Below are 14,607 nucleotides of genomic sequence, written 5' to 3'. Positions count from 1 at the left end.
CATATCCGGAAGCCGCATAATTCCATCATCCGTCCCGAATAAAGATCCACGACGAGCACCAGTTCAGACTCTTATCAGGTGCCGAAAACGCAGTCTCACATTAGAACGCGATTTCTCCATGTCCTTCACAGTGATCACGCATGTCATGACATCGCCGGTGCCCTTATATACCCTACCAGGCCTGCTTACAACAAACATGAACAACAGTAATGCACTCTAGTGGCCATTCTTTCTGCCATAGAGAATTGCTACTCTTACTCTTCACGCACCAGAGGACGATTTGTACGTGTCAGAAGCTACATTGACATCCAACATGTCTCGTGGTTACTTCATTGTTTCTGTGAGGCGGTGTATTTGTAAATAAAATAGTCTAAATAGCGCTGTTTAACAGCTGGTTTGTAGTACCTTACAGCTTCCGAAGCATTCGGACGAAGGAATTTCACAGCCACAAGTTTGCACGTGCAGAGATTCTTGTCGAGAACTTCTGGAAACTGCTTCACTTCGCATAAGTGTACCTGCAACAGACAAAACGTTTCAGACAATTAACTACAGATTCCATTGATTGGAATACTGAAGGGTCATTCACATATAGACTTCATAAACGAAGCTACAATGCCATTCTCTTTGTTGCACTTATTCATTCACAAAGAAAACTGTTAAGAATTACTGAATAGAAAAACCAGTCATTAATTTAGGATAAAAGTTTTCAACTAATTATGTGTTGATAAACTTTAAAAAAATTTATCATATAATATTTTTGTGATATATTACGCTTTTTCGGCAACAAAAAGTCTAACCAGGGCGTTACTTGAGTTACCTGTCTGTCTTAATATTGCTGACAGTTAATTTGAATACGAACAAGGTACGAGTTCAGCTCATCATTGATCTTAAAGGCCAGAACACGTACCATGATAAGATGTGCCCGTAGGAGTACATCACCAAGAAGTAAAAGATTGTACACCTCTAATACAATTATTGTGAATTTCTATGCCGTTGTGCCTCTGTATGCATGAATTATCTAGAAATGTAGGTAATACGAGGTATCATGTGAAACTGAGAAGATGTTGTTTCGCTGAAGAACGTGTAATATAATCCTTCCGCTGATGTCATGCGATTTGTTACAACCACCGTCCGCCATTCTAAACTATCCCTGATTGTTGGTACAGGTGGTCTCCTGGTCTTGGTTTAGCTGTGATTGTTGAAACTCCCCATCGCTCCACCCTCAGATTTAGTGGTAAGACGGCCCAATGGACTGACCGTCAAAAACTCATCACAGACCAAGCATGAAAACAGGAAGGTGTACTAAACAGTGAAGAAAAGCAAAGTAGAAACAGTGGACGGTCCAAGAACAACAAGTACATTAAAGAGCAGCATGCAATAGCATCAGCATCGCGGGTGAGTGGTCATGATGTTCGATTGTTTTGCGAGCGAACCATTCTCGAAACTCACTCTTAGTAAGACCAAACTAACCTCGCCACTCTTAAGTACCGATACGAGTAGTTATTTTATGGACTACTCTTCTCTTTTGGGAAAAGAAGCGATAGAATATGGCCAAATACACTTAGGAAAAACTGACACTCAGTTCAGACAGCGTCCAGTGTTCTTCTGAGAAAACTCTTCGCTTCGTTGAGAGTAGTAAGTGTTCCAAATTAGGTTAAATACAGTTATGCGATAATGAACCACTGAAACTGCTAGAAAAAAAATTATCCCTTGCTTCTAACATTATTTACATTGAAGGCAAGCTGCTTTGATTTCTAATAATCTCAACGTTCCATCACTATATCTAAAATCTCTTCAGCCTCATCCTCTCTTCGTCGCATATCATATCTGTCAACCGCCTTTATGTATTGATAGCCCGTTTCTCAAGTCAACACCTCCACTAAGATTTCTAGCATTTCACCTGAAATCTTATATGTCCGCGAATCCTGTGCATCGGAATTCTATAGATCATATCTTTACACTGACAGTGGACCACTAATGCCTCTTCCAGCTTAATAAAACTTCTATTGCCCCCTCCACACAGCCGACCAGTGTGGCCGAGCGGTTGTAGAAGCTTCATTCTGGAACCACGCGACCGCTGCGGTCGTAGGTTCGAATCCTGCCTTGGGCATGGATGTGTGTGATGTCCTTAGGTTATTTAGGTTTAAGTAGTTCTAAGTTTTAGGTGACTGATGACCTCAGATGTTAAGTCCCATAGTGCTCAGAGCCATTTGAACCATTTTTTTCCTTCACAAAGTCAACATCCTGTCTCAATTTCCATTGGGAAACTCCTGCTCAATGCAGGAAACTATTCTTCCTACAGGTTACGAGTATAAGCCCTACCTCCTTACTCCTCTTGTCAACGCTCCGTTACCCAAATACCTATCACCCACTTCATAAAATCCACGCCCCATATTACTGGGTGCGTTGCTTGAAGGATGCTGATCTTGCTACAAACAGGCTAGCTCGAAGGCGTGGGAGTCAAATGACAAACACGATTTACGGTTTCCTTAAATGAAATCCTCAGCCAATATTCCTTAAATATCTGTGAAAGTGTACTGTTATAACGGAAACGTCACCTCAGTAGATAAGCAAGCTGAACGAACTACCCGAAGATTTTTGGAAGTAACCCACCCCGAAATTCCCGTAAAGAGTTTTAAGAAAATGTTAGTGATCCTGAATCAGCTCGGCAGCATGCGTTCGTTGTTCAGGAACGCACTTCCGAAATTATTCTGTTTGTTTACTTGGAAATAGTTCCTTCAGTAGCAGGGCGTAGAATAAAACTGCCGTTGAACATGTTATTTGCTCGTTTATTGATAAATTTTCTTATTCTACATCTACATCTACATCTACATTGATACTCCGCAAGCCACCCAACGGTGTGTGGCGGAGGGCACTTTACGTGCCACTGTCATTACCTCCCTTTCCTGTTCCAGTCGCGTATGGTTCGCGGGAAGAACGACTGTCTGAAAGCCTCCGTGCGCGCTCTAATCTCTCTAATTTTACATTCGTGATCTCCTCGGGAAGTATAAGTAGGGGGAAGCAATATATTCGATACCTCATCCAGAAACGCACCCTCTCGAAACCTGGCGAGCAAGCTACACCGCGATGCAGAGCGCCTCTCTTGCAGAGTCTGCCACTTGAGTTTATTAAACATCTCCGTAACGCTATCACGGTTACCAAATAACCCAGTGACGAAACGCGCCGCTCTTCTTTGGATCTTCTCTATCTCCTCCGTCAACCCGACCTGGTACGGATCCCACACTGATGAGCAATACTCAAGTATAGGTCGAACGAGTGTTTTGTAAGCCACCTCCTTTGTTGATGGACTACATTTTCTAAGCACTCTCCCAATGAGTCTCAACCTGGTACCCGCCTTACCAACAATTAGTTTTATATGATCATTCCACTTCAAATCGTTCCGTACGCATACTCCCAGATATTTTACAGAAGTAACTGCTACCAGTGTTTGTTCCGCTATCATATAATCATACAATAAAGGATCCTTCTTTCTATGTATTCGCAATACATTACATTTGTCTATGTTAAGGGTCAGTTGCCACTCCCTGCACCAAGTGCCTATCCGCTGCAGATCTTCCTGTATTTCGCTACAATTTTCTAATGCAGCAACTTCTCTGTATACTACAGCATCATCCGCAAAAAGGCGCATGGAACTTCCGACACTATCTACTAAGTCATTTACATATATTGTGAAAAGCAATGGTCCCATAACACTCCCCTGTGGCACGCCAGAGGTTACTTTAACGTCTGTAGACGTCTCTCCATTGATAACTACGTGCTGTGTTCTGTTTGCTAAAAACTCTTCAATCCAGCCACACAGCTGGTCTGATATTCCGTAGGCTCTTACTTTGTTTATCAGGCGACAGTGCGGAACTGTATCGAACGCCTTCCGGAAGTCAAGAAAAATAGCATCTACCTGGGAGCCTGTATCTAATATTTTCTGGGTCTCATGAACAAATAAGGCGAGTTGGGTCTCACACGATCGCTGTTTCCGGAATCCATGTTGATTCCTACATAGTAGATTCTGGGTTTCCAGAAATGACATGATACGCGAGCAAAAAACATGTTCTAAAATTCTACAAGAGATCGACGTAAGAGATATAGGTCTATAGTTTTGCGCATCTGCTCGACGACCCTTCTTGAAGACTGGGACTATCTGTGCTCTTTTCCAATCATTTGGAACCCTCCGTTCCTCTAGAGACTTGCGGTACACGGCTGTTAGAAGGGGGGCAAGTTCTTTCGCGTACTCTGTGTAGAATCGAATTGGTATCCCGTCAGGTCCAGTGGACTTTCCTCTATTGAGTGATTCCAGTTGCTTTTCTATTCCTTGGACACTTATTTCGATGTCAGCCATTTTTTCGTTTGTGCGAGGATTTAGAGAAGGAACTGCAGTGCGGTCTTCCTCTGTGAAACAGCTTTGGAAAAAGGTGTTTAGTATTTCAGCTTTACGCGTGTCATCCTCTGTTTCAATGCCATCATCATCCCGGAGTGTCTGGATATGCTGTTTCGAGCCACTTACTGATTTAACGTAAGACCAGAACTTCCTAGGATTTTCTGTCAAGTCGGTACATAGAATTTTACTTTCGAATTCAATGAACGCTTCACGCATAGCCCTCCTTACGCTAACTTTGACATCGTTTAGCTTCTGTTTGTCTGAGAGGTTTTGGCTGCGTTTAAACTTGGAGTGGAGCTCTCTTTGCTTTCGCAGTAGTTTCCTAACTTTGTTGTTGTACCACGGTGGGTTTTTCCCGTCCCTCACAGTTTTACTCGGCACGTACCTGTCTAAAACGCATTTTACGATTGCCTTGAACTTTTTCCATAAACACTCAACATTGTCAGTGTCGGAACAGAAATTTTCGTTTTGATCTGTTAGGTAGTCTGAAATCTGCCTTCTATTACTCTTGCTAAACAGATAAACCTTCCTCCCTTTTTTTATATTCCTATTAACTTCCATATTCAGGGATGCTGCAACGGCCTTATGATCACTGATTCCCTGCTCTGTACATACAGATTCGAAAAGTTCGGGTCTGTTTGTTATCAGTAGGTCCAATATGTTATCTCCACGAGTCGGTTCTCTGTTTAATTGCTCGAGGTAATTTTCGGATAGTGCACTCAGTATAATGTCACTCGATGCTCTGTCCCTACCACCCGTCCTAAACATCTGAGTGTCCCAGTCTATATCTGGTAAATTGAAATCTCCACCTAAGACTATAACATGCTGAGAAAATTTATGTGAAATGTATTCCAAATTTTCTCTCAGTTGTTCTGCCACTAATGCTGCTGAGTCGGGAGGTCGGTAAAAGGAGCCAATTATTAACCTAGTTCGGTTGTTTAGTGTAACCTCCACCCATAATAATTCACAGGAACTACCCACTTCTACTTCACTACAGGATAAACTACTACTAACAGTGATGAACACTCCACCACCGGTTGCATGCAATCTATCCTTTCTAAACACCGTCTGTACCTTTGTAAAAATTTCGGCAGAATTTATCTCTGGCTTAAGCCAGCTTTCTGTACCTATAACGATTTCAGCTTCGGTGCTTTCTATCAGCGCTTGAAGTTCCGGTACTTTACCAACGCAGCTTCGACAGTTGACAATTACAATACCGATTGCTGCTTGTTCCCCGCATGTCCTGACTTTGCCCCGCACCCGTTGAGGCTGTTGCCCTTTCTGTACTTGCCCAAGGCCATCTAACCTAAAAAACCGCCCAGCCCACGCCACACAACCCCTGCTACCCGTGTAGCCGCTTGTTGCGTGTAGTGGACTCCTGACCTATCCAGCGGAACCCGAAACCCCACCACCCTATGGCGCAAGTCGAGGAATCTGCAGCCCACACGGTCGCAGGAAAGGCTTTGAAAGACGTTGCTGCTTGGCAATCTTCAAGTCTTTTACAGTACGCTACGTGAAAGCTGCTACTTAATACTTCATTTCAAATAATTTTATCATGATTTGTAGCATTACAGGCAGCCTGTTTTGTGTATTTGACGAATTAGTGTGCCGCTCTCAAAATGTGGTGCATGTTCGATGAAGATAATCCACACACAATGGTTTCAACCACGCTCCGTTGACATATGTACCCTGCTGGCCATCGAAACTGCAATATTCAGGAGACAGAGTGCAGCAATCGGCAGACTGCCACAAATGAAACTGAATATCCTAGTGAGTAGCATTTAAGTGCAAACACACTACGTTGACTGAACGCCATCTACAGTCAATACATAAGGAAGGATTACGCAGCCAGAAATCATTTCTGAATGTTGGTTAATTGAGAACACACCGTGTTATGCTTCAGGTAAAGAGAAGGAACATCTACTATCTTGTGTAACGAGTTTTGCCACAGGACCGAGCTTTATCTTTCCGTGATATTGCTGCACAAGTTGGTCGGGATCCCGTGACGGTCATGTGGTTATCTAATCTGTCGGTTCAGGAGTGTCATACATAACGCCATGCAAGATTTCAATGGTCCCACTCCGCTAGCTCCTAAGAGGAGAGACATATTGTCCACTAAGCCGTGCAGGAGATGAACGAATGTTCCGAGAGTCCATTCGCCATCGTCACAGGGGCCAACCGCATGGTGTCGTATTATGGGCTACTCAGTACACAAATCAAGGTATTAGCACAGTAGCTAATTTTGACAGCACACGTTATACAATGCTGGATACAAAAATGCAACAGTCTCAAGGATTGTGTTCAGTGGCATCACGGCAGAATATGTGCATAATGAGGGGTTGCATTGTTAGTGTTTCAAGTGTAACGGTCATCGGGGATCAGATGGCGCTCAGGCGAAGTGTCTGTGCGCCCTCTGTTTTGATGCTGTAGGCAGTAACTGTGCTAAGAGATGAGCAGTTTTGCAACATTCATTCTAGGCTACAGCCATGCACCACCGACGAGTACGCACTCGTCTTGAATAGCTGAAGCCATCTGAATGGGGTAGACTGTGGAGCTGCGTGAAGATGGATGGACCTATCGACGAATTGCTGTACATGTTGTGTAACAGGCATCGGTGGTGTGTTGGAACTTTCAGCTGTGGTCTGTGGAACATTCTCGCACCTATAGACCAGGTTCTGGACATTCGCGTAGTACACGCGCACGTCACGATCGAAGCATTGGGGGAGCAGCAGTAGCTGACCGAATACCATCAAGGGACGAAATCTGCGCCCACATGTATCACCTTCGGTGTCATCAAGGGCCATTAGGAACCGTCTGCTTGCCACGGGACTAAGAACACATACGCATCTGGCCAGGTTACTCATGACAGCATAACAGTGAGACAACCATGGCTACTCTGGTATCATGAAACAGTTGACTGGAAAATGAAACAGTGCTCTGTTGACTTCAATTACGATAGTAGGTTCTGTTCGTTATGTGAGTGATGAGTGTTATACTGGTATAGCGTACACCCTGTGACCTATCTTTTTCAGAGTGCAATCACCCATAACAAACAAGTCTCAACCCATTCTTCATTGAGCGGGGAAGGGGGGATGCAGATCACCGCCACGGTGTTTCTGCAGCGTAAAGTAACCAGTGGTTCTTAGACAGATAGATGATGTGGTTTATCAGCTGGACAATGGACGTCCAAAAACGAGTGCTGTGAGGCAACGTGCTCTTTGTGGTGTACACAGGACCGACTCCAGAACTTTGTGTCCCCCTCTTCTCCCTTTCCCCTCGTACATTTTCACCCGTGTCAGTTTTCGCTACTTATTGTAACACGCACGGCACACTAATTTTGCACTTTTACGTCCATGGCACCCCCCTCAGCTTGCCGCCACAAGCGGCCGCTACTAATTGTGGTCTGCCCTGTATAGAAATGTTACAGTTGTGGCGCCTCCGCTGCTCCTCTCAGCTTGTGTCGCTTGGGCGTTAAACCAGTTCTTGCCGTATGTCATCTGCCTCGGCCAGCGACGTCAGCAGATCTTTACCCAGCTGGACACGTATGGAGCCGGATGAAGCGGGTACTCGTCCTCCAAGGCTGCAAAAACCTTTACCACATTGCTAGGACACGTGCATGACCTGACGCCTGGCATGCGAGAATACATGCCTGAGTTGTTGTCACGGAGCGCACTCTGTAGACTGATGCTAAATTTTGCACAACGTTTACTGTTACATGCGGGTCTCCTTTGGTCTGAATTCACTGTCATACACTCCTATAATGATAAACTATCTGTCAGCTCACCTGTCAATAAAATGACGTTGTTCTTGAGGGCGTTGTAGTTTTTTGGCAAGTGTATTCTTTACATATTTGAACAGGTAGATGTGACCTATCTTCGACCTATCTGTGGAGTTGTCAGCAAGATAATGCAAGACACCATGTTTGCTGTACAGTCCTGACCCACCTCGTTACAGAGGTTTTTCGACTGTTATCCTGGCCAGCAAGTCCACCAGATTTCTCAAACGCTGAAAACATCTGGCCACGTGTTACCGAGAGGCTGACACACCACCATACGCCTGCCACTTCGATTAAATATCTATTGCATAAAGCGGAAGCGAGATGGAATGACGTATCTGTACGTGTCATTCACTCTCACTTTGACTCGATGTACTACATTTCGCGCTCTGTTTATCTGGTAACCACTCCCAAATTAAATCGTGTCTGCTTCCTCCTATCCCTTATACATACATTGAGTAACTTCATAAGTAAAATCTGTCATTCGTTGCCTTTCCCGGTGTTGCAGTTTTAATGCCCAGGAGAGAGATGCAGCCAATGAGCGCGCCTGCTCAGGGAATTGCAGCAGTGCCTGGTGTCACAGTGCACGCTACTCACGTCCCCGAAGTGGCCGACGCCGAGCATCTCGACGACGCGCAGGTGTTCCCTGGGGAACAGTGGCAGCGGCTGCGCGCCCGCCGCAGCGTCCTCCTCCTCTTCTTCGTCGCCGTCGCCGTCTGCGGCCTCGTCCTCGGTGGCCGTGGTCAGCTCGTCCAGGCCCGCCGAGTCGCTGCCCGTGGCGGCGCCGTCGTACGGCGACCCAGGCGCCAGCGGCGGCAGGGGCGGCAGCGGGGGCGGCACCGGCGGCGGCGAAGACTCCCCGCCCTGCAACCGCCGACACTCACCGTCTCTAGTTGTCTCTCGCAGCCCGCACGCCGAGACGAGCAAGGAACATCGGAGGGCAGAAGCTAATTACACAAGCTGCGACATCGTCGTGAAAACACAGTGCCCCGTATATGTAATAAGTTTCCTTTAATTTACGTCTGTGGTCACAAAACACAAACACCTTGTAGCTACTGTACGGCAACTTGTTTTAAACAATAGTACTACGGACAACATGACTCGTGCATGTGATGTTACTTATATGTATTTGACGATGCTGGTGCTGATTCTGCATTTAACATTTGACGATGCCACTATGGCTACAGTACATTGGGACTTTGTTTTTATGAAACAGGTATGCCTCTTCATATTTAAAGCGCATAAATGTAAATTTTGTCAGTACTACTTTTCATTATGGTGTATGTATTGTTCTTAAGCTGTATACAGTTTGCGAATGTATTTATGTTTTTCCCATTTTTGCTGCAGATCTGATAATGGTCATTAAAGACCGAAACCGGTAATCTATTAACAAAACGTTTGTGACCACAGACGTAAATTAAAGGAAAATTATAAGAAGCTAATTACTTGTTTACGTTACTGCAGTAATCGTATTAACCCTTAACTACTTTTGTGGAATGATTTATTACCCCCAACCCCCCTCCCGCGTCACACTTTTGTTTACAATTCCGTTCTTACTGCAACTTCATCACTGCTCTTCTATGTAATCTTAGTGCCGGCTTTGCTTTTGCAATGTGCAGAGGAGGAGGAGGAGGAGATTAGTGTTTAACGTCCCGTCGACAACGAGGTCATTAGAGACGGAGAACAAGCTCGGGTTAGGGAAGGAAATCGGCCGTGCCCTTTCAAAGGAACCATCCCGGCATTTGCCTGAAGTGATCTAGGGAAATCACGGAAAACCTAAATCAGGATGGCCGGACGCGGGATTGAACCGTCGTCCTCCCGAATGCGAGTCCAGTGTGCTAACCACTGCGCCACCTCACTCGGTTAATGTGCAGACGTGTGCTAAGCAGTGACCATTATTTCCGTGGGTTCTTACCAGTTTGGGTCAAAATCTATCCCACAAACCTATAAACGTTACTTTTCTTTTTTGTCATGACAAATTTCAGACGGAACGGAGCGAGTTTTGAACGCTGACCAAATTTTGGAGTTATTTCTAGCTGGTAAAGACTAACTCATTGAATACACTAGCCACTTTTCACTGCAGCCGATTTTATTGACAATAAAACAGAAATTTCGTATCATGAAACTGACAGTGAAATAGAAGTAGACGAAGAGAAAGAATAAGAGATAGTTCTTGAAGAAAACCAAGATAGAATAAGAGAATTGGGCTATTCTTATGCAAAAATGCATTATATATATGAATGGAAATATGGTACATTGAGATTTTGCAAAACAAATTGGCATGCCATTGATCAAAGAGAGGAAAATGAATTCTAGAGATTTTTCTAAGGAGTTTTAGAACGAAGTTCTTTGCAAAAAATTTTGAAAATTATATCAAAGATTCTGCATTGTAAGTCCTGGCAGGACCGACTCAGCCAAAAAAGGCAATGGTGTTCATGCCTTAAAGACACCAAAAGGTACCAAAACATGTTTTAACTGTCAAAAACAAGTGTGCAAATGAATTCCATTGAGTAAAAGGTATGCCTGGACTGTGATGAATTAAAGTAAGTGCTTACTTGATTCGTTCATGTACCTGCCGTCATTCTTTTATTGAAAATCGTTGTCTAATTTTTCTTTATACTTGACGTGATTTATCATTATCTTATTTAAAAACGGTTTTGGTGAATCAGATTATTTTAGTTTCTTAAGTTAATTCCTGACATTATGTTTAAGAGGCCAATGCTTATCCGTTTTAATAAATATTGATGTTTCATGAACTGAAGCCTTCACTTTATTGTTTCCTTAACAAGTTTAGAAAAACATAGAAGTACGTCAGTCTTAATAGCTATTCTACTAGGGATTGGTGGAGAACAATGGTTGTCATGCGATACTGAATGTTTATAGCGCACGGCAGCAACCAACCAAAACATAGTTTTGGTTTACTTTGCTGTAAAAGCAGCGTTACCAGTTTCGAATTCACACATTATCACCAGTATACGTTTATCAAAATACATGTTACGTAGCCATCACTTAACACTTCCGGGCTGAGATGCCGTGGTCCATACATAAAACTCTCCCCTGACGTTTCGCCTTCGATTGCGGAAGGCATCCTCGGAGGACAAGCGGTGAACCACTACCACAGGACCTATGCAAACGCAGAAGAATGTCTCCCGTAGCATAACACTGCCTCCATGCCCCCCACCAGCCTGTGCCCGTAGCGTCTGCACGTTTCGAGCCACCTGTCACCGCGCTGAGGGGGTTTTGGGAGACGACCATCGACTTACTGTAGTAAAAATATGATACACCTGAAGAGCCGACACACTTCCATTGATCGACGGTCGAATCACGATGGTCCCGTGCATGCTAACATGTCGTTGTGTCAACATGTAAACGCGTTAGGGTGGTCTGCTGCGGAGTTCATGGTCAACAACGTACAGTGAACGGTGTGCTCCGAAACAGTTGTGTGCACATCAGCTTTATGCTCATTCGGCAGAGATGCCACAGATCACCATCTGTGCTACTTAACAGAGCAGGCAAGCCTACGGACCCCACATTCTGAGAAGTATCGTGGACGTCAAAACTATTTAGCTTGTAGTGGTAGTTTCACTGCTCTTCTACCTCTTTCCGAAATGACGTTCGACCAGCATCTCCGTTTTCTTGAGACCGTACTCGTTCAGAGGCTCTAAATCATAATAATCTGCCCTTTGTCAAAGTCGCTTATCTCAATGTAATTCCCCATTTTAGCTTGTATCTTCGCTAGGGTGAGCCCCCATCTGTGTGCGGTCCGCTTACATACTTTTGTTACCGCATAACGTGCCCGCAACGCCACCGAAAATATTCAAATGTATGTGAAATCTTGTGGGACTTAACTGCTAAGGTCATCAGTCCCTAAGCTTACACACTACTTAACTTAAATTATCCTAAGGACAAACACACACACACACCCATACCCGAGGGAGGACTCGAACCTCCGCCGTGACCAGCCACATAGTCCATGACTGCCGCGCCCCAGACCGCTCGGCTAATCCCGCGAGGCGCAACGCCACCAATCGGCATTCAACGTCGAGGAGAGTAGTAGTCACAATGTTTAGGCTGATCAGTATACGAGTCCTAGGTCTTTGTACACTTGAGTTTGGCATGTTTCGAGCCGATTAATTTCCAGTGTCTGTATAGCTTTGTGTAAATTAATCGTTGTTGTTACTAACAGAAAATAGGTGTTTGTAGATTGGATTGTCCTTGAACAGCTCTGCAGGGAGATGCTTATCTCTGTTACTTAGACGTAGAGGTAGTATACAGACACGTATGCATTTTCAGAACCAATTCTTACTTGTAAATGCCGCATGTAAGAAATCGCGGGAGCGATACATGTAAATTGTAGAGCAGAAAGTAATCTTGTGTGAGTGAAGCGTAGACGAAAGACCACTTGAATATCTATACATAAGGAGAACAAATTTACGCAATTCTCAAAGAAAATGCAGGGTGTTAATAAGTTAGTTATGGAAAAGTAATCTTTGTTTGTGAAAAAGATAAATAGCTTCAGAAATGTCTGATACAGCACTGGATACAGTATATCTTCAAGTTTTATTTACTAATGTTCAATGTGGCTGCCTTTCGTAATAAGACAAACATTCCAACTCTAACCAGTCTCCTGCCAAACACTATGAAGCAAGTCCTCAGTATAGTGGCAACTGCTTGTGTTATCTGTTGTCGCAGATCGTCTACTTTTCCCGGAAGAGGAGGAACAAATGCTTTGTCTTCAATGTAAACTTATACACAGAAGTCCACTGGGGTTAAATTAGGTGACCGTGGTGGCGAGGATGTGATTCCATCACGTCCAAATCAAGTTGGCACATTCCTATGGAAATACGAGGCACCTTTACGATTATAACGTAGAGGCGCTCGATCTTCCTGGAAAATAAATTCTGTGACCATATCCTGTTGTAACTGAGGCATTACATAATATCCAAGCACGTCCAGGTACTGTGGACTACGAATGTGAGACTACTGAACTTGTTCAGTTATTACTCCGTAAAAGACTCACTAGGTGACACAGAAAGGTTCGGTGAAACGATTGTACAAATTAATAATACTTTGTCTTTGAGGTGGTGGCTGGCGACATTTAGTCCCGAACGGCCTCTAAACTGGCTTCATGAAACCATAAACAACACTGCGTACACACAGGACCGTTACTTACTCCAGGCGATCTGTTGTAACAACTGATTCTGGCATGCCACCTAGTATGAACGTCGGGAATTAACAGCGTTAAGCGGGATTAAGACTTAAGGATAAAATGCATTCAGAGCTGTACGAAACATTTCTGTAAGCTATTTGCCCTTTTCAGAGTTAAAGGTTACTGTTGTATAATTAATTTACACTCATGTTCACAAAGAGACAGAACACCTTGAATGACGAGATAGGACGTTCGTATTCACGGGTCATGTATTGCAGAAATGATTAGCATTTCAGTCACCTAGATCCAGCATGTGACTTGTTGCCTAGCAGGCACAAGGTCCACCACAGGCCTTGATAACCTGCTCCTTGCGTGATGGCATTGACGCGTATAATGCGCAAATGGCGTCCTGCGGTACTGCCACCCATGCTGCATTCATTCTGTTCCAAAGTTTTCCTGCAGCGGTTGGCATTGAATCACAGTGCTTCACGCGTCGTTTCATCGTATCCCACACATTTTCGGCTGATTAGAAGTCTGGTGATCTGGCAAACCAGAACAAAAGGCCGACATCCTGTGACGCCAAGAAGCATGTATCGTGCAGGAACACGTGGTCGTGCATTGTCTTGCTGAAAAACAGCATCTGGGGTGTTGTGCAGGAAAGGTATGGCAACTGGTCAAAGGATGTCATTCACATAGCTCACACTGGTCCCAGTGCCCTGGACACGCAACAACTGTGACTTGTGGTTGTACCACTCCACACGGAATTGAGTTGGCGCTGTATGTCTTGTGCGAACGCCGTCACTTTGATACCGCTCCCCCTATCTGCAGCGAACCAAAACGCGGCCATCATTTACAAACAGACAGAACCTGGATTCATCCGAAAACACGATCTGATGCCATTCCTGCCGCCAGTTATGTCATTCCATACACCGTTGCCGCCTTGTATGTTTCTGTACATTCGTCAGAGATAGGGAGAGAAGAAGACAATGCTCACATAACCCATGCCTGAATACATGGTGACGACTGTCACTTATTATAATGTACAATGTGTTACACTGTTTGACTGTTGTACCAGACCCGAGGAAGACGCAGATCTGTCCTGCAACGCCATTAGGATGAAGTGTCGATCTTCTTGGTGGGTGCTCTGTTTGATGCGTCCTCACACATCTCGTCATGTTCGTGGGCCTTGCGTAAACCATTCTGCACACACCCGTTGCACTGCCGAGACACTTCGCACACACGAGCAGCAATTTCCTGTATGCGTCACATTCTCTCATGCAAAGTATGCGC

The 14,607-nt window shown here is 44.5% G+C and overlaps 1 protein-coding gene across 1 annotated transcript in view; it reads right to left on the bottom strand.

Annotated features, from left to right (window-relative positions):
* The window catches only part of LOC124776771 (discoidin domain-containing receptor 2-like), a 783,719-nt gene that overhangs the window by 21,789 nt on the left and 747,323 nt on the right, over positions 1 to 14,607 (bottom strand). Inside the window, exons 14-15 of the mRNA XM_047251912.1 lie at positions 8,766 to 9,032; positions 406 to 515 (exon numbers count right to left, since the gene is read on the bottom strand). Coding sequence (XP_047107868.1) covers positions 406 to 515; positions 8,766 to 9,032 — 377 coding nt within the window. The remainder of the gene's footprint in view (positions 1 to 405; positions 516 to 8,765; positions 9,033 to 14,607) is intronic.

The sequence above is a fragment of the Schistocerca piceifrons genome, chromosome 1, assembly GCF_021461385.2.
Source record: "Schistocerca piceifrons isolate TAMUIC-IGC-003096 chromosome 1, iqSchPice1.1, whole genome shotgun sequence".
In the NCBI taxonomy this organism is placed as follows: domain Eukaryota; kingdom Metazoa; phylum Arthropoda; class Insecta; order Orthoptera; family Acrididae; genus Schistocerca; species Schistocerca piceifrons.
The sequence above is the reverse complement of the archived record's forward strand: the minus strand, read 5'-3'. Positions and strand labels throughout refer to the sequence as shown.